This window comes from Fomitopsis serialis, assembly GCF_022376445.1.
Source record: "Fomitopsis serialis strain Sig1Antser10 chromosome Unknown B0H18scaffold_481, whole genome shotgun sequence".
In the NCBI taxonomy this organism is placed as follows: Eukaryota; Fungi; Basidiomycota; class Agaricomycetes; order Polyporales; family Fomitopsidaceae; genus Fomitopsis; species Fomitopsis serialis.
In genome coordinates this window covers 1-27430 of record NW_025955441.1, presented here as the reverse complement: position 1 = coordinate 27430, position 27430 = coordinate 1, and the positions used below count along the sequence as shown (strand labels likewise).

At 54.6% G+C, this 27430-nt stretch overlaps 6 protein-coding genes across 6 annotated transcripts; all 6 read left to right on the top strand.

Moving 5' to 3' along the window:
- Positions 1 to 39: 39 nt before the first annotated feature.
- Positions 40 to 2330, top strand: B0H18DRAFT_963433 (uncharacterized protein; the record flags this gene model as incomplete). The annotated part of the gene is made up of 8 exons (XM_048043161.1): positions 40 to 158; positions 255 to 447; positions 509 to 990; positions 1011 to 1201; positions 1336 to 1390; positions 1440 to 1646; positions 1726 to 1974; positions 2058 to 2330. Coding segments are annotated over 8 exons (1769 nt in total), but the record flags the coding sequence as incomplete, so codon positions are not given.
- Positions 2331 to 3008: 678 nt separating this feature from the next.
- B0H18DRAFT_963432 (uncharacterized protein) lies at positions 3009 to 5740 on the top strand (the record flags this gene model as incomplete). Its single annotated transcript, XM_048043160.1, has 9 exons — positions 3009 to 3179; positions 3238 to 3495; positions 3559 to 4050; positions 4135 to 4195; positions 4436 to 4590; positions 4641 to 4712; positions 4770 to 4928; positions 5088 to 5345; positions 5405 to 5740. The coding sequence occupies 9 exons, from the start codon at positions 3009 to 3011 to the stop codon at positions 5738 to 5740; spliced, it is 1962 nt and encodes a 653-aa protein (XP_047884541.1).
- A 269-nt stretch (positions 5741 to 6009) lies between these two features.
- Positions 6010 to 7176, top strand: B0H18DRAFT_963431 (uncharacterized protein; the record flags this gene model as incomplete). The annotated part of the gene is made up of 4 exons (XM_048043159.1): positions 6010 to 6079; positions 6159 to 6188; positions 6242 to 6489; positions 6553 to 7176. The coding sequence occupies 4 exons, from the start codon at positions 6010 to 6012 to the stop codon at positions 7174 to 7176; spliced, it is 972 nt and encodes a 323-aa protein (XP_047884540.1).
- Positions 7177 to 16444: 9268 nt separating this feature from the next.
- On the top strand, positions 16445 to 17377 carry B0H18DRAFT_963430 (uncharacterized protein; the record flags this gene model as incomplete). The annotated part of the gene is made up of 5 exons (XM_048043158.1): positions 16445 to 16549; positions 16608 to 16633; positions 16689 to 16862; positions 16916 to 17057; positions 17243 to 17377. The coding sequence occupies 5 exons, from the start codon at positions 16445 to 16447 to the stop codon at positions 17375 to 17377; spliced, it is 582 nt and encodes a 193-aa protein (XP_047884539.1).
- A 2919-nt stretch (positions 17378 to 20296) lies between these two features.
- On the top strand, positions 20297 to 24890 carry B0H18DRAFT_1070415 (uncharacterized protein). The gene is made up of 15 exons (XM_048031199.1): positions 20297 to 20524; positions 20583 to 21009; positions 21066 to 21489; positions 21540 to 21573; positions 21660 to 21760; positions 21827 to 22527; positions 22584 to 22683; positions 22736 to 22833; positions 22894 to 23104; positions 23168 to 23495; positions 23551 to 23781; positions 23834 to 23897; positions 23949 to 24019; positions 24073 to 24601; positions 24665 to 24890. The coding sequence occupies exons 2-15, from the start codon at positions 20757 to 20759 to the stop codon at positions 24715 to 24717; spliced, it is 3198 nt and encodes a 1065-aa protein (XP_047884538.1). The 5' UTR covers positions 20297 to 20524; positions 20583 to 20756; the 3' UTR covers positions 24718 to 24890.
- Positions 24891 to 24987: 97 nt separating this feature from the next.
- On the top strand, positions 24988 to 27101 carry B0H18DRAFT_1070414 (uncharacterized protein). Its single transcript, XM_048031198.1, has 4 exons — positions 24988 to 25257; positions 25310 to 25378; positions 25434 to 26306; positions 26367 to 27101. The coding sequence occupies exons 3-4, from the start codon at positions 25454 to 25456 to the stop codon at positions 26819 to 26821; spliced, it is 1308 nt and encodes a 435-aa protein (XP_047884537.1). The 5' UTR covers positions 24988 to 25257; positions 25310 to 25378; positions 25434 to 25453; the 3' UTR covers positions 26822 to 27101.
- Positions 27102 to 27430: the final 329 nt, after the last annotated feature.

The window sequence follows — 27430 nt, the reverse complement described above, 5'->3', positions numbered from 1 at the left end:
TCCGTTTGGATCAGCGAGTGCTTCGATTACTGGCTCCAGCTCTACCTTCCTACGGAATCACCGCCCACTATGCCCAGGAGTGTCCAGAAAACCCCGAGATTAACCACGTTACGGTGGTCTGCCTCGAAAGGAAGAACTTTGGCGTGCTTTTCGACTACGTGAGTACATTATTTCTCTTATTCAGTGATTCAAACCAACCACCTGCTGTGTTATATTAGTGCTTAATGAACGACTGCTCACTTTGCCCTGCAAAGCTAAGCCACGTTCAAGGAAATAAACAAGATCTGAGGCGTGCTCTGGGCGCGATCGACGCGCTAGACCCGCCTGCAACTTTGGGGATGGGTGCTGTTGGGTTCTATTCTGGAGAGCCATGGGGGGGTATTTGTGCCGACGTGTCTTCAGGGGCAAGCGTCCAAAGTTGTGGTGGAGACAATGCTCTACGTGCTGGTGAGACACAATGAATCATTCAACATGTTTCATGACATTCTCAGACTGTGACATAATCTAGGACAGGCATCCGCCGCTCTCTTTGCCCCTCATATGGGATGTACTCGACAACGAAGATCGAAATATCCTTTTACGACTCAGCTTCTTCGCGGGCTCAATGAGTGGAAGAGTCATGAACAGCCACTAGGGATGTCATTTGATCTCTTCAGTGTCGATGCCAACGCCTTCATCCCCGCCTGCTTGCACGTGGTGCCCTTCCGCCTTCCTTTCCCTCTCAAACATGTCCCCGTCTTTAAAGAATCGAACGTAGCCCTCACTGAGGATGCGGGGGACTATTCACGCGGTCTCAAGCCCCTCGTACCGATGTGTTCTATGACGGCGAGTTTCATGGCGTTCGATTTCGTCTGGCCAATGGATGTCCCGCAGCGCCGTCAATGTCTGAAGGCGGACTGGCACATCGAAGATCGAGGGAGCTCCGACGGCACAGTAGCCGTGCGACCGCTTATTGGGGAAGAGGACTGTACCGTTCAGGATTTGCAACCGGTTGCCAATGCTCAGGACAGCACTCGGAGGTGGAGGCTGGGACAGGGCAGGCGCATGGTGAGGCTCAAGCGGCGGGAGCGAAGGATGACAGGGAAATTTCGGAAATTCTGGGATTTCAGCTTGACGGAAGAGAAATTACTCACGTTGACGTCCAGGAGGAGGTGGAGATTTGGGAGATCCTCTCAGAAGGCTCTCTGATACCATGCGAGCTGTGAGTAGGCTTGAAAATGTTATTATATATTTCAATTGTGCTGCAACGATGTCCGTGAAGTGTCACAACCTCCAAAAACCACAGCTCAATTGTAATACGGACCCATATCTTGACTCTCTGATTTCCTCCAATAGCCTACATCGGGCGGAGGGCCCGGTGCGATGCCAGTGTGGCTTAGGCGCCCTAACGGTGAGAGTTTGCTTCAAATCGGTTTCAACATCTTTAAACGTGTTGACAGCGCTCTTCAGACTGCCCTAAGCATATCCTCTCCCCACACCTCTATCCTAATATGCCTACGCCTCGAAATGTTGACGAACGCCTATTCAAGATCTTTGCACTCACTGTAACGACAACTCTGGATGAAGTCTGGAGCACATCACGCCATGCAACTTCTGCGACAAGATGGACCATGTTACAGTCGTCTGCCTGGAAAGGGACAACTTCGGTATGCTGTTCGACTATGTAAGTACTTCCTCAGTACTTTATCAACCAGGGTGGCTGTCTGAGTTCTCGCCCTCAATCAGTGTCTTATGGACGGAACGGATGTCTGCCCGATGGAACTCAGCAGTACCCAGATCGATACAGAAGACAGGGAACTCATGGTGGAGGCCGCCAATCAGCCGCATGACCCTCCTCTGAAGTTCGGCGGATGGGTGTTGATGGGTGCTGTTCCCGAGTGCTACGAGGATTGGAAGCGGTCGCGTCCTCTGCTAAATTACCAGTGGCCTCCCTACGTTGCGGAGACACAGGGGCCACAGGGACGGGCCGCGTTAGTAGATATTCTCTTTATGTGAGGTGCGTCTCCAACGTATTTCATAGCTAACGTCTACTGACTGACGTCTTTGGGGATGCATAGGACGCATTACTCCCCGTTTCCATCCCCCTCATAGGGATCATAGAGCCCACCGGGTTTGCAATCAATATACCAGGTCCGGAGGAACAACCCCTGCTTGTTCAGCCCATACCGGGGCTCAATCCCTTTAAAAACCCACGACCGCCCACGCCGAGCTATGACCTGTACAACGCGGCATCCCAGACGTTCGTACCGGCGGACATGACAGACGCCTTTCCTATCCGCCTGTCCCTCCCCCTCGACCACGTCCTATTATTAGGGACTACGATGTTGTAATGACAAAGTACGTGAGAAGCTACGCCACGGGACGCAAAACCATGGAGCCTATGTCCTCGCTGAAGTACAACTTCATCGGCTGGACTTTATCTGGCCGGTGGGCCTCCCAAATCACAGGCAGTACAAGGAGGATACCTGCCAAAGCGCTCTACTCCCACTACGTCTATCCACAGGAGTGCCGGCGCAGCCTGAAGAGGACGAGTTCGTGGTGCGAACGCCCGGGGTAGCGCAGACAAAGGAGGTAAATTTGGAAAAAAGAAGACGAGGCAATGGACTTAGACATAGAGGGAATGTCTGACGAGGACGCTGAATTGGAGGGGGAGCCACTCTGGGAGCTCGATTCTGATGGTACTGAATTATTCTTCCGCCAGTTGGGACGATTCTTGCGGTGTCTCGGTTTCTCGTATACTTGTCGCCCAGTGAATTGAATGTTTCTTTGGTGTACTATATAGATACCTCCTCTTACTACACAATCCATTGTAATACTCGTTAAGTGGGACGAAATCCATTGTAATACTTGTTAAGTGAGAACGAATGTCTTGTGAGCTACGGAACTCATTACAACTCGGTGTGGCTCGTTGTGGCTCCGGCGCTCAAAGGCCAGGCGCTGGCTTATTCCTTGACGCCACTCTCAGAGCTGTGGACTGTATCCTATTCTCTCCACAACCTCCGTCCACCATGTCTACTCCACTTCCTGTCGACCAAGCTCTTATCGCCATCCTCGCTCAACACGGACCGCGATTCGAAGAAGTGTGCAAGCATTCGCGAGAGTGCACTACGTTCCCCGCGATCGACCATGTCGCCGTGGTGTGCTTGGAGAAGGACCATTTTGGTATGCTGTTCGACTATGTGAGTAGTACAGGTCCATGCTAGTCATATTCTCGAGTCTGATTTGTCCCCTATATAGTGTGTAATGCGCGACGACGCTGCTTGCCGAATGAAGCCCAGTCGCATCCAGTCGACTCCAAGAACGACAGCTTATATGCTCCAATGCGCGAAGAAACTCAGACGCCCTCCGAGGTTTGGCGGATGGGTCTTCATGGGAGCGTTGCGCAAGTTCTGGAGGGAGAGCAACAGGTTTCATCCTACTCTATCTCTGTTGAGGCCCAGCGACGCATGGGAACAGGGGCGGACAGCACTGGTGGAGGCACAGGTTTATGTCATGGTGCGCAGCGAACGTCTTTGAACCACCTTGCAATACTGAAATACATGTTTTGGCGATGCACAGGATGGGTTCTTGCCCGTTTCTATCCCCCTCATTGGGGAGATCGACACCGCTCGGTCGGAGATAGTCATCCCAGGGCCTTTCTCGCAGCCACTGCTTTGCCAGGTCATCCGCGATTTGAACTACTTCAAGAATACGGATGACGACGCCATCACCAACCTCGACCTCTACGACCCGTCCCAGCAAACGTTCAACCCGTCGCTGACAGACCCGACGTTCCCCATACGCCTGTCCCTTCCCCTTACCACCGTACCCATCTTGAAGGATTCGAACGTAAACATGACCATCCTCGTGATAGATCACGCAGCCGCGCGAAGAGGAAGAACGGAGCCTATGTGCTCAATGAAGCATGACTTCATGGAGCTAGACTGGGTCTGGCCGGTGGGTCTTCAAGACGGCCGCGAGTATCTGCAGGGACAGTGGAGCGTCATGCAGATGCCGGATCCCATGGGTGTGGTTGCAGTGGGGCCACGACCTGGACAGGCCGGCAGTCAGGTGAGACTGGCAGTCGAGGGAAGAGAAGTACGGCGGGAGGAAAGTGTGACAATCCGGCATCGGATGGGGGCTGGATCGCTTTAGAGTCGGACTGGGACAAAGTTGCAGGAACGGCAGAACGTGAGGAGATGTTCTGGGGCTGAAAGTGTGTACTTTGTAACGTCTACTATTCCATTGCTTGTAATCCATTGAGCTACTAGAGTTTTTTTCGGATCGGATGGATGGTTTATCCATAAGAAGACTGCCCTTTAGGAAGGTTACAGTCGCACCGAAGCACTGAACTGATGTGCAGTCTCTTCTGGGCACAGAACTGGTTGAGCACGGCGTGTGTGGCTTCAGCGCCTAAGTGTGAGAATCTGCTTCAAACGGATTTTTCGCGCTTCAGACGTGTTGAAGGCGCTCTTAGTCTCTCAAACACATCCCATTCGTCTGAAACTGCTTGACGATCTCCAACAAATCCCACCCGCTCTCTACCTATTCCGTTCCACTATGCCTACACCCCGCAATGTCGACGAACGCGTCATCAAGACTATCAGCGAGGTTATGGAGTTCGGATTCGAGTACTACTGCGGCTCGTCATCACCATGCAGCCGCTCCCCAACATAGACCACGTCACGGTGATCTGCATGGAGCGGTTGCATTTTGGGGAATTGTACGAATACGTGAGTTGTTCTCCACAACGTGCCTGGCTAGGCGTTGTCTCATGGATCACCCTTTAGTGTCTTCTGGGCGACGACTCTGGCTGCCCCATGCGTTTTAGCCCTGTGCAAATCGAGCCAGATAAGGTTGAGAGAATGATGGAACTCACCCTCAAGCTGCGTGATCCTCCCGCCAGGTTTGGCGGATGGGTCTACATGGGTGCAATTCCGGACTTTTACGTGCGTCCGGAGTTGTGTCCTCTTTTGCACCAGGCGTGTGCGAGCGAGCGAGAGGGGAGGGGCGGCTGGCGTCGGTAGAAGCACTGTTTATGTCGCAGTGCGTAGAGAGTCTTGCCATGTTTGTCCAGTACTAACAGACATCGTTGCGTTAACGTACAGAACGGGAGAACCCCCATTTCCATCCCCCTCATAGGGGAGATAGACTCCACCGGGATGGTCATTGACATACCCGGTCCCTCAACCCAGCCGCTCCTGATCCAGGCTATCCCTGGGCTAAACCGCTTCAAGGGGTCGCCCCACAAGCCCTGGGCGACGTTCGACCTCTACAGCCCAGCGTTGCAGACGTTTATCCCTGCCTACATGAATGACCCGGACGAGCATCCCATCCGCAAGCTTCTTCCCCTCGACAGCATCCCCGTTTCAAGGAGTCGGAAATTCAGAAAACAATCAATGTGCACGACTACGCGACTGGAAAGGAACGGACGGCTCCCATGTGCTCCATGAAGTACGCTTTCATGGGGCTCGACATCATCTGGCCGGAGGGCCTTAAAAATCCCCGCCAGTATGTGGAAGCGGCCTGGAGCGTTGTTCCACCGCCGCCCCAGTCTCCCAGGATGGCAACTCGGCCTCGACCTGGAGAGGAGGGCTGCGTGGTGAGGTGGGGAGAACAGCTCATACAGAAGCGCGGAGACAACGGGGGCAAGAACAGCGAGTTTGACTCCCACTCAGGGTCAGGGATAGAGGACGAGGACGAGGCTGATTCTGAGCCTGAGGATGAACCGCTCTGGGAGCTCGATTCTGATGGATACTGAAACGTTGGTTGGTTGCCACTGTAATGGGACTTTTTCTGGTTCATTAGTTGCTACGTGTTTTTCTGAGCTGTACGGTTAATAAAGTATCTTCTATCTACTCTATTTATGCTCGGTGAAACGCTTCCGAGTCACTGAGGAAGGCTCTGCACCGAGGGCCACAGAACGCATCGCGACGTGAGCGCTTAGTGTGGGAACTGGTTCAAACGTCTTCAAAGCGCTCTCAGACGTCTCTCTGCTGTCCCAACACTGGCCACCACTCTTCCAGCACCATGTTCCCCTTCCCTGCTATTCGCTTGACCCTCGCATCATCAGCTGTCTATACCAAGGCGGCCTACCTAAGTTCGAGGACGTATGCATGAAATCGAGGCGGTGCCATATATGCTCGACTATTAACCACGTCACTGTGGTCTGTTTGGAGAGAAAAACGTTTGGGTACCTGTTCGATTATGTGAGTGCCGTATCATGCTCCTTGTGCTTTTGTCTAATGTTGTTTTTGTCCAGTGTTTGATGTACGCACACTGTCCATGAAGCTGAGTCGTGTGCAACCCGACATCTACGCGAGGTACGCTATGGCCAAGCTTGCCCGGGAGAAGAAGGTGGAATACGGCGGGTGGGTCTTTATGGGATCTGAGCCGGCTCTGTATTCGAGCATGGCACGGCCCATTCACTTGACCCATCTGGGGCCGCCGGAAATTGCGCTACACTGGCAGGGGCGAAAGGTACTGGTTGAAGTGTGGGTTTACGTTTCCGTAAGTTTGAAACCTCTTGGGACCTAGAAGCAGTACTGACAAACGCATCTGGGCGATGGACAGGTGGCATACCAACCCGTTTCCGTCCCTCTGATAGGGGAGCTTGACGAGGACGGGAAAAACGTCGTTATCCCTGGAGTATCCGAGCAGCCACTCCTCCGCCAACTCCTGCCGCTGTTGAACTGGGAGTTCACTGGCGAAATCGAAGGCCACGACATGGGCTTTGATAAGTACGACCCGTCCCTCGAAACGTTCGTTCCATCTTGGATGGAGCCTACATTCCCCATCCGCCTCTCCCTTCCCCTCACCAACGTACCCGTGCTCAAAGCGTCATACGTCAAGATGACGACATTTGTGTGCAACTACGCGGAGGGAAGTCAGCCGATACTCCCTATGTGCTCCATGAGGCACAAATTCATCAACCTCAAGTGGATCTGGCCAGTAGGCCTTCCACGTCGTCGCGAATACGTGCAGGCGAGGTGGCACACGGTGAGGGAGCCCGTTCGAGGTTTGATTGCAGTGCGGCCAGACATTGGGGAAGCAGGATGTCGAGTTACGGTAGCACCAGAAGGTTTTGACAACACAGGCCCTGGAGCCTACTGGGGTGAAGATGTAGGCGCGGCGACAGTGTCATCAGATGAAGGTGCATCGGATGACGGCGACGAGGACGGAGAGCTGTGGAACTGATTGATTACATTCCTGGGACTGTACTACTAGTAGTTGTTTGCACCGTGAATGGTCTGTAACTGTACAATGTATCGCATGTTGTCTCCGCGTGCGTGGTATCGTCTGATGGCTCGAGAATGGTATGTTTGCAGCCTACCAAAGTGGAACTTAATGTGAACAGAGAGACTTCACAGTATACCCGACGCGCCTAGAAACTAGTTTACGTGACATAACTTCGTTTAAGAGGCATTTCACAAAGAAAGGTGTACCATTAATCTGTCTGAATGGCGTATAGTTCCCTGAAACACCTCTCAGACATGTTGAGCTTGGTTCAGGTGTGTTTGGAATTCGGTCAATCTGTTTGGTGACCACAGTGTTTTTCCTGATGCCACTGATAAGTCACGAGCTCCGGACTCCCGAGGCTCTTCGAAGGAGCGTACCGTGCGCTTCGCTTCGCCGCCTGTGTCGAGCCAGCAAGCAGCACCGATCGAGACCCCAACCACGCGTTCGAAGAGTGCAGAGCGTGCAGGTCCGCCACCGAGAGCTCCGACGCCACCTGCAGAGTCTAGGCCGAGCGTCCAAGCCTCGGCGCCGCCAGCGCAGTCAGTTCCCGACAAGGAGAGTCCGATCCATCCCTTCGCAAATGTTCGAGACACGACCTATGCACCACCGACGACCCGAAACTTCGGAGCAGCGCCTACGAAGTTTAAGAACCGGGACGGCTCGTATACGAATCTTGCACCTGTAGTTCAGGCCCAGCTGGCCGAGTCCGTCTTCAAGCGCTCCATGAGCACGCCAACGGTCCCGCTGACCATCGAGGAGTTGCTGAGCATCTCGCCCGAGCTTCGGAACCGCTATCGCGAAGCTGTGACGCCCCGAAGAGTGACGCACGACTCGAACCCAACCTCAACGAACATGGCTGCGTTCGAAGAACTTCCGACACACGACCCTGCGTTAGTAGACTGTCACGACAACGAGCTCGACCCAGACGCCACCATCATCCCGGACTCGTACGAGACGTACCTGAGGGTGTTGCCTCGAGGCGCGATACCTAGCGAACTCACCGTCGCGGCTGAGTCCCATTCGCTTCGAACGATCGACCTCACGATCGATCGTAAGGAGAAGGTAGCCTGCATTCTCGATCCCGGTTCTCAGGTCATCTGCATGTCGGAAGCACTGTGCTATCATCTCGGTTTATCGTTCGACCCGACCATCGTCCTCAGCATGCAATCCGCGAACGGCGGAGTTGACCGCTCGCTCGGCCTTGTTCGAAACGTACCATGTCAAGTCAGCCCGATCACCTTGTATCTCCAGATCCACGTCATCAAGCGCGCGTCGTACGACGTGCTGCTAGGTCGACCATTCGACGTCATCACTGAGAGCCTGGTGAAGAACTTCGCCGACGAGAATCAAACCATCACCCTGTTGTGCCCGAACACGTCCGAACAGATCACGGTACCTACGATGCCTCGAGGACGGCCGAAGTTCCAAGAGGTTTTTCAGAAGAGGCAGTCGGGACTTTTGAACACGTAGTTCAGGCCGACGATGACGAGCAAGTCGCACACGTGATCGACTTCGAAAACGATACCCCGTCCATTTCTGCCTATGCCAACATATCATCTCTCGAAGACCCAGTTCTCGCAGCTACGTATCTCTCCGTTCCACATACCTATTCCAGTTTTGTTTTCAACGAAGTCAGGACAGCCACCGAGGCTACGAGATCGACTCAGCATACCCCGTCATACGCTCGAACCTTCGAACACGCAGCATCTTCGACCACTTCTCCGAACACATTCTCTCGTTCGACCGACTACCTACGTATACCCGCACCGGCCATACCCACGACAGTACCGACTCGTCCGAGGATGCTCCTGATGTGTCCACATTCGCACAGGCAAAATCGAAGAAGAAGTACAAGCCGGTCGCACTCAAGACGAGACCTGTTCTCGGGTCCGTCCCCGAACAGTTTCGTATCGTTCGCGACATCAAGGAGATCCGCTCTCTACGATGCGTGAACTCAACCCCAACCCACCTCCTTTCAAGCCCGAAGGTCGCTACACGGCCGAAAGGGCAGCTGTCTCGGATAAGCTGCACGACGATGATCTGTTACAACCCGCCGAACGCGATCTACTTCACCACTTCATGGCTACGAACAACGACGCGTTCGCTTGGTCAGACAACGAACGTGGCAACTTCAAGTCCGATATTTCCCACCTATAGACTTTCCTGTGATCCCGCATACGCCTGGGTCCAGAAGAACATCCCTATCCCTCCTGGTCTGTACAAGGAGGTCTGCTCGATGATTCGTCGCAAGATTGACTCCGGAGTCTACGAACCTTCGAACTCGTCGTACCGTTCGCGATGGTTTTGTGTTGTTAAAAGGATGGCAAGTCCTTACGGATTGTTCACAGTCTCGAGCCTCTCAACGCAGTCACGATCCAACACTCTGGTGTCCCACCGACTCCCGAACATCTCGCCGAACAGTTCGGAGGACGAACGTGCGGAGGGATGCTAGACCTCTATGTCGGCTACGACGAACGCTATATCGCCGAAAGTTCGAGAGATCTCACTACGTTCCAGACACCGTACGGAGCCATGCGACTTACTACGCTTCCTATGGGGTGGACAAATGCAGTACCCATCTTCCACGACGACGTAACCTATATACTTCAGCCCGAAACTCCCGAACACACTGTACCCTACATCGACGACGTTCCGCTCAAAGGTCCGGCTAGCGACTACGGTGGCGAAGTCATCCCGCGGAATCCTGGTATTCGAAGGTTCGTCTGGGAACACTTCCAGAACCTTAATCGGATCGTCACTCGAATGCGCTACGCTGGTGGAACGTTTTCGGGAGTTAAGAGTGTGCTGATAGCTCGAGAAATCATGGTCATTGGCCACCGCTGCACGCCTCAGGGACGCCTACCTGACGAATCTCGAGTTGCGACCATCCGAAACTGGGGCGCCTGTCAGACCTTGTCCGATGTTCGAGCGTTTCTCGGCACGATCGGAGTGTGCAGGATATTTATCAAGAACTTCGCGCACCGCGCCGACGCTCTGGTTCGGCTAACAAGGAAGGATATGCCCTTCGAATGGGGCCCCGCACAACAGCAGGCTCAGGACGACTTGAAGCAGGCCTTGCTCGAAAGCCCAGCGCTTCGTTCGATCAATTACGACTCGACGGCACCTGTTATCTGGCCGTCGACACGTCCTTCATTGCAGTCGGATTCCTCCTATGCCAGTGCGACGAGGAGGACGCCAAGCGCAGGTACTACAGCCGATTCGGGTCAATCACGCTGAACGACCGTGAACGTCGATTCTCGCAACCAAAGCTTGAAATCTATGGACTGTTCCGCGCTCTTCGAGCGCTTCGAATGTATGTCATCGGGATTCGAAACCTAATCGTGGAAGTCGACGCTCGCTACATCAAGGGCATGCTCGCTAATCCTGACATCGCACCGAGCGCGAGCATTAATCGCTGGATTGTCTCAATTCTCACGTTTCACTTCACTCTCGTGCATGTGCCCGGGACTTCGCACGGACCGGATGGACTGTCCCGAAGAACGACGCAACCCGGCGATGACCCAATCGACGAAGACGATGCGTTCGAAGACTGGATCGACAACATGTACTCGTTCGTGCACATGATACAGCCTTGTCCCACCCTCTCCCACCCTTCGAGCGTTTCAGTGCTCGTGTTGACCGAGGACGGTCAAGATTTCAGTAAGGGGAGGATGACGACGACTACGCGATAGTACCACGTTCGGACAAAGCTCGAAAGCTAGACGCACGCGTCGAGCAAGTTAAGCATTTCCTGATGACGCTTTCGAAGCCAGACGGACTTTCGCAACGAGCGTTCGAGGCGTTCTACAAGTACGCGACGCAGTTCTTCGTCACCGGGGATCGACTCTGGAGACGAAATGGTCAAGGCGCGCATAAGGTTGTCCTACCACCCGAGCGAAGGCTTCGAACATTACGCGAGAGCCACGATAGGACGGACACCGCGGAATCCACGCAACGATCGTAGCAGTCTCCGAACGCTTCTGGTGGCCCGATCACAAGTCCGACGTAGGCTGGTATGTTCGAACGTGCGACCTATGTCAGAAGCGTCAATTACGACAGATCCTCATCCCACCGACGGTCGCGATGCCAGCCGGACTATTCATGAAGGCGTTCTGCGACACGATGTTCATGCCTGTTTCGGGAGGCTATAAGCTCATAGCGCAAGCGCGCTGTTCTTCGATCACGTACCCCGAAGCCCGAATGCTTCGAAGAGAGACAGCTCAGACCCTTGGCGAGTGGCTATATCAAGACATTGTCTGTCGCTGGGGTACGCTTGTCGAACTAGTCTCCGACAACGGCGGACCCTGGGTCAAGGCGCTCGAGTACCTCTCGAAGAAGTATCACATCAACCATATCAGGATCAGTGGTTACAACTCGCGAGCAACGGTATCGTCGAACGTTCGCACTTCGACATGAGACAAGCGTTGTTTAAGCAGCAGATGGAGATCAGTCACGCTGGTCACAAGTCTTCCATTCAGTACTGTGGTCCGAACGCGTAACGACTCGTCGAAGAATGGGCTGTTCGCCGCACTTCGCAGCTACAGGCACGCACCCGATACTGCCCTCGACGTTATCGAAGCAACGTACCTTGTCCCACCGCCTGAGACAGCACTCGATACTACCGACTTGATTGCGCGGCGAGCCATAGCACTTCAGAAACGGTCGGAGGACCTTTCGAAGATCTATTCGAAGGTCTACGAAGCGAGGCGTGAGGCGGCCCGACGCTTCGAACGAGAGCACCAGTACACGATCGAAGACTTTGACTTCCAGCGTGGGGACTTAGTCCTCGTCCGAAATACAGCGATCGAAAAAGCCTTGAATCGTAAGATGCGTCCACGATACCAAGGGCCTATGGTCGTCGTATCTCGGAACCGAGGAGGTGCCTACATCATCGCTGAACTAGACGGCACGGTCCTCGACAGACCTATCGCCGCTTTTCGAGTCATTCCCTACCTTGCTCGAAGATCGATCACGATTTCACTCGAACACCTGGATGTACCCTTCGAACGCTTGCGTGAAATGGAACAGTCAGACACACTGGGCGATGACGAGCCAGACGCGTCCGGCTTACCCGGCGAACTAGACGATGAATCGTCAAGTTCAGAAGACGAAGAATGAGTCTGTCGAGAGACTCGCGCAGTATACCCTTTATGCTTTAAGGACACCCTCGTGCTTTTTCACTTCAATCCTTCGAACACCGTGGCAGCGGTTAGAAACGAGATATCTATTATACAAGACACGAGAGGGGGACGTTACACCAGCAGATATACAAGACTAACGCTTACGGGACGCCGAACGCAAACACGGAGGTACAAACACAACGGACGGTACTACGAATACGACCTACTTCGAACCCTTGCCCTTCGAAGGTCCCGCCGATGGGCCGGCAGCAGGAGGATCGAAGGCCCCACGCGCGACGGCCGTAGACTCGACGAACAATTGGTCGACGCGACGACCGTAGTACTCTTGCAGCCCTTCGAGCATTGCGAGTTCGAGGCCCATGAGGTTGAGCGAGGCCTCCACGTTGCCGATGCGTTCGTTGGTCGCCGAGAGTGCCGCGCGAGCCTCGGCGAGCGAGCGGACGGGGGCGCCCTGAGACTGGAGAATCGCCGATATGTCGATCGGCGGGGCCTGCGTCTGTGCGGCGTGCAGGGCCGCGGCGGCACGGGGGTGGAGGGGCGTGCGCGACGGTACGAAGCCTGCCGAGCCCGAGGCAGGGACCGTGACAGGAGCGGGCGCGGGGGCAGCGGGTTCCTCGGAGTCGCCCCGCTTACCTACGAAACGGAGATGTCAGCTACGAACGGCACCGAAATCTTCGAAGAACTAAGGCGAACTTACCGGCACGACGAGCCTTGCGAGTACCAGACAAAGTGGCGGCGCCCCAGTAGCAGCCCTGCTGGTCGTGCAGGCACTGGTTACACACCACCGCGTCGGCCTCGAAGACGCATTCCTTCGAGGTAGCGTAGCCGGCGGCGCAGCGATCGCACTGAGTCGCGAACAGTTAGCAGAATCAAACGAAGAAAAACGTTAGGGCACATACCGACATAGTCCGGTCACGGACTGTAGTCGCGCGAGCAATGAGCTTGCGGACGGCGGTGTCCGTAACGTCGGGGGCCGAGCCGTCAGCGGGGGCCTTGCGCTTTTTGGTCTTCTTCGAGCCTTTGGGCTCGGGGACCACCTCGACTTCGGGCGACTCGGCGCGAACGGTCGACGCATCGGAGGCGGTGGGGGACGGAGCACGCAATTTACCTTTTCCCCGGACACCCGACCGGCCACGTCGTGGCAAGGCCTTCTCCTCGCGACGCTGGCGATCAGCCTCGCGCTTGTGCGCCTCGGCGGCCTCCTCGAGCTCGGCGGCCTCGCGGCGTTCGAGTTCCTCGGCCTTGGCGGCCTCGCGTCGTGCGCTTTCCTCGGCCTCGGCGGCCTCCTGTCGCTCGCGGCTCTCGCGCTCTTCGGCCTCCTTGCGCAGCTGGGCTTGGTTCGCTTCCCAGCGACGGCGGTCCTCGGCCTCCTTGCGCGCGTGATTGATAGCGGCGTCGAGCAGTGGCCACTGCATGTTCTCGGCGCATTGGCGCGCGGCCTCCGGATTGGCGTGAGTGGCGAGGACGAGCAGCCGTCCCAACGCGTTCGCGTAACGGGCAGCGAGGGCCGCGCCCTTAGTCACGCGAGTGTACCGATTCTTCGAACACTTAAATTAACAAGACTTAAACGAGACGGACGCGACTTACCATGGCAGCGAAGGCGCCCTCAATCCACTCTTCGATCGCCTCAGGGTTCTCTGGGACGAGGTGCGCCACGACCCAATTGGCGAGCGGAGCCATTGGGCTCTTCGGGTCGTGCGGAACGGGGAAGCCGGTTTTGGGATCCACGGTGTAGTCGGCGTCCGACGCAGGCGCGCCGGCGAGATCAGGGACGGGCGCGGGAGCGGAGGCAGGCGAGGCGGACATGGAGAGACGGACGAAGTCAAGAGCGAGCGGAGCGGGGGATCAAGCGAAATTCGGCTGGAGACCCCGCCGCTATATGTGTGCTCGAGCTTTGTGGGTCCACCTACCGCATTCGAGGCGCTGAAACAACGGGGATCATCCCCATCAGAACCAGTCCAAAACGGGAAAGAAGCGCTCACCTCCCGTCCAATGGGATTAATTCTGCGGATCAACGTGATCGAGGCGTGCCCTGCCGTTCGCTAATCGCTTCTCGAGTGCTCGCCATTGGACAAGACCTTCGGACGGCCTGGCGCGGAAGCATCTCGATGATCGCGGACGCAAATCAAGCGCCGGCGTGTTCGAGCCGACCGAGGACGGTCTGGATCTCAGTAAGGGGGAGATGATGAGCCCTTAGCTCACCTACCCACCGAAAACGCCATTTACGGTCGATACAACGGTGCACTAAGTCAGAACGGTCGACGCACGGTCCGTCCGTTCGAGGGAAACGCCCGATGTTCGAAGCTCAAGCGTCCATGTTCGGGACCCTTAGTGGCAGAGACAAGCGGTTTAGAAGCGTCGCTACATTGGTAGGACTCCGGAGCAAGTACATGGCTACGTCAACCTAGCTAGTGACGACCCCTGCAATTCTCATATCTATGTCCTCGACCACCACACCCATGACCACCACCTCTACCCCTACGAACAGACGGACCGGCGTCGGAGCCACGGTCAGTGTTGACGCGCTCGAGCAGACTTTCGAGCAACCCGACGAGGGTGCCGTGCGTGCGGCGCTGGTCGACTGCGATGTTGTGAATCGCTCGACCCATGGACTCGAGGTTGTCGGGCAGCTGGCGAAAGTCGGACAGGATCAACGACTCGCGCTGATACTGCGGGTTCGCGAGGGGACGACGCTCGGCCTGGTTGACTTGTTCGAGCAGTACCAAGGTCTCGGACCACGCGATCGTAGGGTAGGGCGAACCTAGGATGTCTCCCTGGTTGCCATCGCGGTGAAAGACCTCGTCGAGGTAACGCATCAACTCGTCGATCTCGGGGAACGACCTAGGAGCAGGAAGCGTATCGTTCGCCAGCAGGATGGCCCGGCTGCGGGACTCGAACAAGAATCGCTGTTCGAAGGTCGGTTCGATGGTTCGAACGATAGTCTAAGTTCGGAGGCACGTACGATCATCCAACGGACTCCGTGAGCCCAAGCCAGCCACTCTCCGGGACTGTTTGCATCGTATCGCGGCTCGACAAGTCCCTCGGTCTTGAGGACCTCTAGGAGGCGGTAGTAGCGGGCAGCATACGCTTCGGAAGTTGGGTCGAGGTGCGGCATGTTCGTGTAAGTCAGGCGAACTCCTGCAGCTGTCTCATATCTTCGAGGACTGTCACCGGCCCCGGTTATGACCTTCGCCGTTCGGGGACGGTCGCCCGTTATGCGGAACCTGCGGAAGGCCGAGTTGGATTCTCTCATGTGTTAGTAGGTCCGGGTCGAGCGTTGTGACATTCTCCGATTGGCTGCTTTCCTTATCACTTTCATTCATCATGTCTTGTATTTCTCTTGGCTCTCTTGGTCTTCGGACCGTATTTTCCTGTATATACTCTGGGACTTGTTCCCTTCGAATCTCAGAGACCCCCTTACCCTCTCAATCTCACCCCGCACCGGCGAGGTTCGTCAGTCAGCCAGTACGTTCGAAGTCAGTCAGTCCGCCAGTCAGTCAGTACGTTCGAAGTCAGTCAGTCAGTTCGCCAGTACGTTCGCCAGCTCGTAGTTGCCCCGAGAGGCTCTACACTTCTTCTCCTGCCGTCGCTCGCCTTCCTTGTCACCGTTCGTTCGACACGTCTGTCGAAACTCCCCCTCCTACCTTCGAGGCTTAGCCCTCGTCTTCGAACAGTCTTCGACATCTTCGAAGCTCTCCCACGTCGTTCGGAGTCTTGTCCGTCCTCCTCCTTCTTACCTAGACCACTGTACAGTCCCCCGTACATCCCATAGACGCAGAGGCCTCGCATACCACTGCTCGACCTCACGGTTGGGTTTTTGTGTGGCTTTTGTGTCCTTTTCGGTCGCGTCAGCGCCGACTCGATCTTCGTGCGCTCATCTGCAAACGTCAGTTCACCTACTCGCTCGAACCGCCTGCCTGCTGACCCGCTAGCCTGCTGCGCCAATTGGCCTCTGTTCGCATGACTCGCATACCGGGTGCGACTGCCCTCGCCAATACGAAAGCCGTACTCATTGTGGCGGGCTAAGAGCTGCACCGCCGAACAATGCTGTACCGGTGCAGAGAACAATGTGATGCGCATTGCTAATGACTCGGCTACGCGTGCCTTATCCTCGTCAAGGTCCCCTATATATCTCGTCGCATACCTGTGTATGGCCGTCATCGTCTCCGAGGGAGTTCAAGACCAACAAGGTGAGTGGCACCCTCGTGTTAGTGTATATGTCACCTCTAGCTGATATATGTATCGTAGAGGATGCCGATCACTACTCAAACGAGGTGAGCATGAGACTTCTCTCATTATTCGATGGAAGTTGAGTGGCATCGTTGGTAGTCCCGAGTTGTCTGACGGAAGGAAACATGGTCGAGATGACGACAATCCTGCAAAGTATTACCAACGGTTTCCTACCAGCCAACCTGCACAAGTCGAGGAATCCCATTCTTGTCATGCCATCGAAGTGCCACCTGCGAAGCGTGCGCGCATTGAAGCATCCACTTCCAATCAACGGTGTGTCCGAGCCAGTGCTCCATGGTCATGCATGAGCACTGAGTGTGTATCAGGACCCAAGCGTGTCCACTCAGTCCGACGTTGACCTTCCATATGGAGGTTGACGAGATCCCCGACCTTTCATCCATATCCCTTGCCTCTCCAGACTCGATGACTGGACTTGCAGAGATTCCCCAAAGTGTTAGGGATGGCGAGGTAGGCTCATGTCACATGTGATGAGATAGCTGAACAGGCTAACATGAGCTTTGATTATTAGTCCCCCATGCCTCACAATCCATCCAGTAATGTCTCAGAGCCAGTTATACACTCTCAGCAAATTCTCAGATCAGAGGTATTACACTTTATGAGTTGTCAACACTCAACTGACTTTTGTCTACAAGGACATTGAGTATATCAAGTGTCAACTCTCATGCATGAGAGCAGACTTATATGAAATCATAGTAACACTAGCAGAAATTAGAGCACTTTTGGCTAGATGTGTGTCTGAAAGCAGGGGTCAGTACACCTCTCAATGATTGCTGTGTTGTACATAGTCATAGGGATAGCTAGCTGAGATGTGTTCTCATCCAAACATAGCCAATAGGTTTTGTGCTGGAGCTGACTAAGATGGGTTTGCATCTAAGTATGGGCAATAGGGCATTACCTGATAAAGATGAGTTGTCATCCCAATGTAGGCAATGGGTTTTGTACTGGAGCTGACTAAGATAGGTTTTCATCCAACTATAGGCAATATGTTTTGTTCTGGAGCTGACTAAGATGGGTTTTCATCCAACTATAGGTAATAGGTTTTGTACTATAGGCCATAGGTTTTGTGCTCCTTATGGCAATACCAGACAAAGATGAGTTGCCGTCCAACTGTAGACAATAGGTTTTGTACTGGGGCTGACTAAGATGGGTTTTCATCCAACTATAGGTTTCATCCAACAATAGGCAATGTGTAGGGGCTGAATATGGCAAGGTATGAGTTTTCACCCAACTATAGGCAATAGGTTTTGGGCTGCCTGTGCTGACTAAGATGAGTAGTTACAGAACTGATTCTTACCAGTTATGAGTACATGACTAGATTGACTATAGCATGTTCCTTACCACAGTCATTGAAACTAACTCTACTGCATTGATGAGCAGAGGGCTACATGGGGCATCCATGACCACATCAAAACTCATTTCAAACTTGTTCATTTGCAGAGATATATGTTACATGATGGCATATGCTGGTTTCATTGAGGGTTTATTCTTTATATGATCAATGATCACATACAAATCTTATCCTGAGCCAATCCATTATTTGGTGTCTATATTGCATGATGATACATGCTGAGATTGCTGAGATAATATGCTTTTTTCATTGGGGGGATATCCTTTATATGATCAATGATTATATACAGATTTCATTCTGAGCCAATCCATTATTAAATATCTGTATTGCATGATGATACATGCTGAGATTGCTGAGATAATATGCTTTTTTCATTGGGAGGATATCCTTTGAATGGTCAATGACCACATACAGATTTCATTCTGAACCAATTCTTTATTTGATCCCTATGTTGCATGATACTACATGCTGAGATTGTTGAAATGGTATTCTGATCACATTGGTATGTCATTGTGTTCTCATTTGTAAAGCTCTACCAATGTATTCCTGATGTAGCATCAGTGTGACAGTGGACAATATTGTGAAGCCTTTTAGAATGTAATCCCTATGTGTTCAAGATAATGCTAGGATATTACCCGTTGACTCATGCTGACCACATCGTGATCAATGTTTCAATGTTCTCAGCATATGATCAAGGAGTGGCAGGGTGGCACATCTGAGATTTATTGTGATTTAACAATGAATGCTGTTCCGGTTCGTTCGCAATGCTGCCAGCTACTGCATGAAGTGATTATTATTAATTTCATCTTAATGTATCGTCCTCTTTTATTGGTTGCATAGAATGACAAAGATCAGCGTAAAATCAACATTTCCCAGGGTGGATTATTGGGCCGTGCCCCCGGTGCTTAGACCTCGGCGCCTCCGTGTCAGTCCGTGTCCTACTCCCGCTGCCGGCGGGAATCGTAATCCCGTTCTAGTCGAGGAGGCAATGATGAGAAGTCCACCAAATTGTTGGTGTCATGACTGGAGGCTATTCAGTATGCTCTGTCATTGCCAACAAAGCTCGGCTGAAGAAGATGAACGACCTCCAGACGTGTCGTGGTTCGTTGAATGTGCTTATACGAAGAGAGCGATCATAGGGCGACTACCGTTAGTCAAACACTTCGTCATGCTGTCCAGATTCTGCAGTGTTTTCCCCGGCGACTATGTGTGCCTCCGCATGCTGCGTCTCAGGCGCTGCTGACTATACCGAAATGACACTCACCTCGGGTGCGTATGTGAGATTGAATGGGACCTGCATGTCCGCCGATGAGTGCTACATCTGCAAAGCCATGTAATTGCAAATACAAAAGCACGTCTCGACGCGCGCCTGAACCAAAACGGACAGGAATCCGTGCCTCTCATTGGCTGAGGAGTGGATAAGCGGGCATTTTTGATTTCGCGTAGAGGCCCGTAAGCGAGCCTCCAGAAAGCTGCTCAGAGGCTCCTGTGGCAGCCATTGGGCGCTTCGAATTCGCCGATGTAGACCCGGCGCGATGCACTCTTCGCATTGGAGATGGGTCACAGTGAATCCCTGGCGCGTCTGCGCGTTTCAACCTCGCCAAGTGCCACCCAAAGGAGTGAAACAGGTCCATGCTGCCGTGGATCGCTGCAAACATGTGCATCGATGCTTACTGCGTCCACAGCGCTCGCGGTGACGCCGTTGCTACAACGGTCCGCGCGCGCCGCGGGCTTTGAGGCAATGAAGCCGTGAACATTCGCCCTGGGCTGACAACGAAATGCAGGTTAGCTAAAGAGTAAGCTATGCTTATTGGACGGACCCGAAAATGGTAGATGCGCCGAGGATGATTGCGCCGCATGAAGCTGAGCCTGACAGACACCGTCATGATTCGTTGACAGTGGTGACACGTGACCGTCGACTGGGCAGAACTGGCAATGGCATGGACAACTGGACGACAATTCGGACGAGCGAGCACGAAGGGGACGGAGAGCGCATCACGGCGACACTGAGCAGGCGAGGAGCGAGGAGCGCGAACATCGAGGCGGTTTCGACTCCGCGAGGAACAGGTCACGGGCGGCTGCTAACCCGCGTCGCGCCGCAATCGACGAGTCTCAGATCGCCCCTCTGCTGCGACCAGGCTGCATCACCTCCTGCAGGTTTGCTGGCGCGAAGACAATGCTGAGATGACCGCTTCTCTCAGCGTTTCGTATTGATTGGCCGCCAGTCGGATGGCTAGCTGCTGATATCGAAGACCTAGTCCTCCGACATCAAATCCGACTCGGACCTGCGACGAAATGACCACGGCGGCTGTGCAGCTCAAGTTACTCGAGTGTCTAGTGGGTTAGTCGATCCGACTCACTCGGAGAGCGGGAAGAGGTACGGCGTGCCGTCGCTGTCACGCCCACACTGGATTTCTGAATCGCCCGTGTCATGCCGTGACTGAAGCCAATCGAGCTGGGGAACAAGCCTTTCTGGACCTTCCGAGGTTGGGATGTCCTTCCGAAGGAGATTGCCACGGGCATTGCCCTGCGACCTCTCCCTGCCGCGGAACCAGTCCCAGAATCGGTGCGCCTGCTACGATCCGCGAGGTGCGCTCCTGCTCAATCTGGAAGTCCAATGACAGCTTCTCCGAGCGCCCGGGCTTTCGAATATATAGAGATCTACTCTATCTCTGGGCGCCATTCAACACCTCTGCAGACAGCGGCACGCAACCCGTCCTGCTCACGAACCATACGCGTCCTACTGCGCTGTGCTGTCTTCCATTATCTGCGTCGCGCGTAGGCATATTTCGTCGGCCATGGTGCCCCAAGACTGGACGCAACCCTCGCTCGGCATGCACCCTGGCGGACAACCCCAGCAACTACAACTCGAGAACGAGTACGAAGTAGATCCTGCTCAATTCCAGATGTTCCACGCAGGTCGTGACCCCCAGAGTAGTCGCCATGCAGGCTACACTAGCTACGGCCCCTCCTTTGGCAGCGGCCAGATGTCCTACGCCTCGCAAGAGCCATTGATGCAAGACGCGTTCTCGGGTAATTACGCGTATTCGAGTGTGCATTCATCTGCTTTCACGCATTGATTGTTATAGTTTACGTCTTTTCTGCAGGCCAGGGATTCAATGCAGCTTCATCGAGTTCCTTACAAGTATCCTCGGTCCCATCGGTGTTCCATGGGCACAGCAGTGCTCAGGTCGACCACTACTCCTTCGGAGTTCAGCCCACCTCTATGGCATCAAGCAGTCAACGCCCAAATTCCCGTGCCTCCTCAACCTACGGGGGGTTTCAGCAACCAATAGATGGCCCACAGCACATATATGCGCCGTCTGCTCCTCTGTCAGGCCCGCAGGGAGGCGCCGACTTCCATACGAACGCCGCCCTCGCCTACAGCAGAATGTCGTATGACATGCAGGGCGGCCGAGGCGTGGCCAAGCGCATGCGCACGATGGGAGATGGGCTTGATGTCGACGACGACGACGCTGATGGTCTGTGGGACGACGGCACGTCGCTTGAGCAGGAGCAGAAACCCAAGCCGTGAGTGCCGGACAAGTCTCCCTTTTCTCGGAGTCTGACTGCGATCACAGACTCGGCGCATGCGCGCGGTGTAAAGGCCTGAAGGTGTGTAATATCCTCGTAGTTCACGCCGAGACGCGCCTAACCTGGCTATATGCGTTCTCGCTGCCGCTATATGCGCCCTGTAACAGGTCAGATGCGTCTTCTCGCGCGACTCCGACGTCTGCGAGCGCTGCACGAAGGGCAACCACGACTGCATCATCCCCGGGCGCAAGAAACGCAGACCGCCCCCGTGAGGCCGCCTTTCCCTTCCTCTCTCCTGCGCGCAATGCTGACCCCTGCGTCGCGTCGCGTCCAGAAAGCGGGAGCACCTCATCAACCAGATTAAGGAACAGGCCGCGCAGATCTCGGACCTCATGAACAAGCTCGAGGAGGCGAACCGCATCGCGTCGCGCCGCATTTCCGTGTCCAAGTCCGCGGGCCAGCGGCCCATGCCCAACATCTGCGACGAGGGCGCCGCGGCGGTCCTCGCGGCGGAGGACCTGCACGGGTCCGTGCCCGTCCCGTGCCCGCCTGCGGAGGGCGACGTCGCGGACTGGGTCACGAACGCGCGCCGGTCTATAGTGGAGCTCGGCAAGTACGTGAGCATGGGCGGGGCGAGCGTCACTGTGGACATGCTCGGCGAGGAGGGGAGCGTGGACGACGCTAGCGACGATGAGTATGAGTACGAGTACGAGGCTACCGTGGAAGACGAGGATGCGCGCTCTTCTCATGGGGAGGGGCGCGTGGGGTCGGTGGGTGCGGAGTCGTATGAGCCGGGGCCGAGCGGCAGCGCGCTCTCGCCTGCTAGTACGGCTAGCACGACGGATGGCGCGCCCGGGAGGAAGGCGGGAGGCGGTGGCGCGAAGCTTGCCATTCTGCCCAACGAGGATGCCACTTTCGGGTTTATGGCCAATCTTGCGCTCAGCATGTCGCGAGGGGTCTCGCGGCGCGAGGCCGCACCTGGTGCTGAGCAGGAGGAGGAAGTAGGACTGGCCAACAACAATTATTTCCGACCGAGTAATTGTTCTTGTCGTCTGATCTCATTTGGGGGTTGCTGATCCGTACATTTGCAGGCCCCGCACCGCACACACCCCTCGTCGATGAGCAGTTACAGCCTGCCATCTTGCGCAATGGAATTATTCGACCGGATGAAGCTGAGAAGCTGTTCTCCACGTATGTTCCGTGACCTCTTAATCCCTTTGCCTTCTGACCACGATCGGCACAGCTACTTTGATTACATGAACGTCTCCGTCTCTCTGCTCGACCCGGTCATCTACACGGCGCAGAAGACGTATTGGCGCTCACCATTCCTATTCACTGTCAGTGAGTATTCCGTGCGTATGCGCGCGGAGAACGTCAGTTGACGTGCTCTATGTCGTACAGTATGCGCGATCGCTTCGAGGCACTATTGTCCGCGCCCGGAACTCTACCAGGAAGCCATGAAGTATGCCCGTTTGGCTGCGGGTACGGCGCTCATTGGAGGTCAGAAGTCGATTGAGGCTGTTCAGGCGTATCTCCTGCTCAGCTTGTACCCGGTCCCTGCACGGCGGTGGGAGGACGATAGGAGCTATCTCTATCTGGGGCTCGCCATTCGGTCAGTCGTAATTCCCTGGTACTGCGTGCTCAGCGTGTTGATGCGTAATTTCCCGTCTCGTAGCATGGCGACTGATCTTAAGCTGCGGTACCCGGTCACTACTACCAAAGGCGAGAACGAGCTACGGGCACGCGAGATGCTGAACCGTACAAGAACTTGGCTCAACTGCTACAACCTCGACCGTTCGACGGGGGTGCAATACGGAGAGGCTCCTGTGATCGATAACAACGACTACGTCGCGAAGCACACGGAGGACTGGTGGCAGAGCTCGCCGTACAACATGCAAGGCTTCGACGTTCACCTCTGCTGTTACAAGGCGGAGCTGGCCGTGTTGGGGGAGTTCCGGGCGCGCATATGGAGCGACCCGGAGCGCCCTTCAGGGATTAACAAGGTACGTTCCCTTCTCCGCCGCTTCTCCCGCAGAATGCAGCTCTGACGCCCCGCAGAACATCGATGTGGCTCAGATAGCGAGCGAGACTGACGACCGCCTCGCCGCCCTTGAAGAGAGCTGGAAACCGATTCTGTGCAACGCTAAGACCGACGACCCGCAGTGCCACTTCCGGATAGGGCTACTGAAGTTGGCGTACAGTTATGCACGGCTCTCGGTGTTGTCGGTCGGCTTCCAGCACTCCTTCGGCAAGGCGTCTCCCAGCAACGAGGTGCCCTTTCTCTGGCGCGTACGTAACTCGTCTTTCGTCACGGTGTTGACTCTGATTTGCAATCGTTTAGTGCTTGCGGGCGGCGAAGGACACGGTGCTGTCTGTCGTAGATGGCCTTGGCACCCCTAGTCAAAGTAGGTTCATAGTTGGAATGGACCTGTCAATGACTTAGCAGTGTCACACAGTGATTTACATTCGACACGGACCAGAAGCTCAAAGCGTTTTTGTTACCTTCGCGTCGGCGTTTCTCATCAAGGTACCAGATCTGTTCCTAGAAGCCCAACCCGCGACTGAATTGTCAATGCACAGCTCCTGCAACCGAAATACAGTGTATACCTTTCAAGGGAACAGCGGGTAGAAATCAAAGACCTGGTCCATCGTGTGATCGATCTCCTTGGGTCGCCTGAAGTGGCCATTGACGACCGGCATGGCCCCAAGCTGTATGCGCGTTTCTTGCAAGGGCTGCTTAACACGCCGATGGCCAGAATCGACCATTCGCCGTCTTCACTCAAGCGTGATAGTCGACGGTCAAAAACAACGTCGATAGCATCGTCACCTTCTCATGCCAGTACCTCTGCGCGACAATCACTGTCTCCTGCGCCTGACAGCACGAGCACCCAGTCTAGTCCCAAACCGCACACACCACCGCCTACATTGTCGCCTACGATATTCAGCTCAACCATCACTGCTACGTCCGCGTCTCAGATGTCACATCCAATGTCGTCTCAGTTAGCGGCGTCCAGTTTTTCTGCGCCCATGTCGCCGCCTCTGTTCTTTGATTCGGAGCTCATACAGTCCATGCAGTCTGTCGACGTGTTCCCAGATGTCGTTCTACCTGGTTAGTTGCTTGGTCAATAATAAAAGGCGCGATCGCTTCGAAGCTAATAACGTGTCCGCGTAGGCTTCAACTGGTTGGGATCCGACCCCATGTCGGCGTTTGCCCATTCCTATTGATACGAGGGCGACATCGCCGCAAGCATATTTGTATCTTTTTTTTCTTGGTATTAGGATGAGACGAACAGAGTCTTGCTTCTTGCACCCCCCCCCCCCTTCCCCGTCGGATATTGTAGCTGTGTCTTTAGGTAGCATTGCTTTCGTCTAGACTGGGTCAAGCAGGATCATCCTCAGTCGGCGGGGTGTATAGCGCTTCGCGATCACGTGCGAGCGCGTAAGTGGCGCCACGCAATCGCCGCGAGGCGCGCGGAGTCGTGCGTCGTGCGTCGTGCGTCGTCCTCCTCACTCTCTTTTACTCAAGGTCCGATCATAAGTCACCAAGGGACGGACACGTAGCGACAATTGAACGTTCATTCCTAAGCACCACTACAGCCACTCAGCTGTCTCTATCTCGCGGCTCTTACTGCCATTGCGTTGTACTAAGTACTCCGTCCTCCAAGTCGTTTTACACGTGCAAATACACGACCGATAACTCGTCGGGAGCAATCAGGTCAAAGCTACGTTACTTCACTGTGTTGATGTGCAAGTGGATACAGTACTGTGCGTCGAAGAGCTAGTTCAAGCTGCACGCTGCTCACTGAGTCGTCCTTAGCTTGTAGCCATTTATCAGGGGCATAACGAGGCTGGCTTGGACGCAGTCTTCACATTGCGCATACTTGAGGTGAGTTTTCGACGGACCTTTATGGATATTGCTGTGGGTTTCTGACAAATAATAGCCTGTCTACGAGGATCCAACATGGCTCCGCCCGAGCTACCCTTGGAGGCCCAAGAACATGTCCTGGACCACCTTCATGACGACCTGAAGACTTTGAAGTCTTGCAGTTTCGTCTGTCGCGCTTGGACTCGCACAACGAGATTACATCTTCTCGGGACCATCGTGCTGAACACAAGATGCAACGCCATCCGTTTCCTCTCTCTTCTAGAGGAATCTGACCGGATCGGAACTGGTGTTGCTTCCTGTGTGCGGGAGCTTGAGTTGCCTATACTGGGGTTTCCTCGCCGTGGGAAGCGTTCAGAGATGCGCTGCGAATTGTTGAGCAGCATCTCGCGCCGCCTTCCTGTGGTCGAGGTTCTCTGTGTTAGGCGCTTCAATATCACCGCCCTCATGGACTATTTACATTCCGATGACGAGGCCTTCAATATGCAAGACGCTTTATCCTCGATATTCGTCTTCCCCCATCTCAAAGCAATTCACTACCACGGGCTGGAGGTCATGGGTATCAACGAACTTTTGGAGTTCCTCGGGGCATTCCCAACAGTTTCCTCCCTGCATGCACATAACATTGACAGCCGTTGGGATGAGCCGTGGCCTCTCGAGACCACCGCTATCCAGAACTTCGTTGCAAAGCGTCAACAGGCACCTATCTCTATAGAAGACATCATGGGAGACCTCTTCTCACGGTCAGATGAGCTGCGCAAGCTACTAGCTGCGTTAGCGGTGCCCCCGTTTGAGCTACGGCTCAAGAGATTGGGATGGACAATAAACGGAACATCTGGGTGGCTTCCCTTACTGCCTATGCTGCTTCCGGTGTTCCGCAGGGCCAACGCAACATTGGAGTACCTCGAGCTCGCCTTTAATGCCAACGATGGTAAGTGTCAGTTCTGTGGCTCTCAGAAAGTCAGGTCTCTCACCGGACCGTGTGCTGCAGTGTGGCTGGAACGCCTCGATTTGTCCAATCATCGTCGTCTGAAGTCCGTATCGCTCACCTTCCGTTTCACCCCCGAAAAGCATCACCAATGGCCTCGCGTCCCAGTGTTTCTGTCGAGGATCACCTCTACCGACTTGCAAGTTGTGGATCTCCACTTTCATTCTTCCAAACAACCCTTCCTCTGGGAGTTCTTTGATTGGTCGGCTCTGAGTGATGCATTCATCGCTTTGCGTCGCAAATGCCCGAGGATGACGGTTACATTCTACTTCTATATAGATGCCGGACACGGCGTCGTCATTCCCGGTGCAATCGATCCTCTGAGGGTACGAATTGCTCCTGTTCTGGCCACAGGGATGCGTGTAGTCGTCGATCGGCGCATTGTCACCAAGCAAGTCGGACTTTTCGCGGATAGGTGGATACCTATACAGTCAGAGCGTGGTCTACTTGAAGCTTGACTGGCGACCAAGAGATGGACCGTCCTGTATCTAGACCCTAGCTTCAAACACATCTTGTCAACAATTTCTTGAACGAGGCATTTCAGTCCTCTTGCATAGTCTGTTATCGTTGTTATCGTCTCCGGCTCGACCACTTGTGTTACTGTGTACTTAGAATTATGTTGACGGATGATCCACGACAAGTAGTTTGGGACACTGTACTGTATATATACGCCTCCCCTCAGTCCCTTGTATGACCAAGCACTCGAGTGGTTTGTCCCGCTTACCCGTGCGCCTTCATGTTCTCCCGAGCCGCATGCACGTATCCTCGAGCATCAAGAGCCACACTCGTGGTGCAATATGCTACTATGAGATCTTTGGCAGTAGTGCATGAGGTTCCGACAGTCACTCACTGATCTTCGCCACGACCGTTGAGGACGTCTACTAGCACGCCCTTGCGCAGGTCTGAAGAACGGTTTGTGAGAGGAGTTTTTAGCACAAAACAGGGACACTATGGTCGCTGACTGGTTTAGTACTCGCTGCACTCGGAGCAGCTTGTCGATCGGACGGATCAACGGTAGTCTCCGCCTCTCTGAGTCAACGCCTGGGCATTATCGTAACATCGTCATC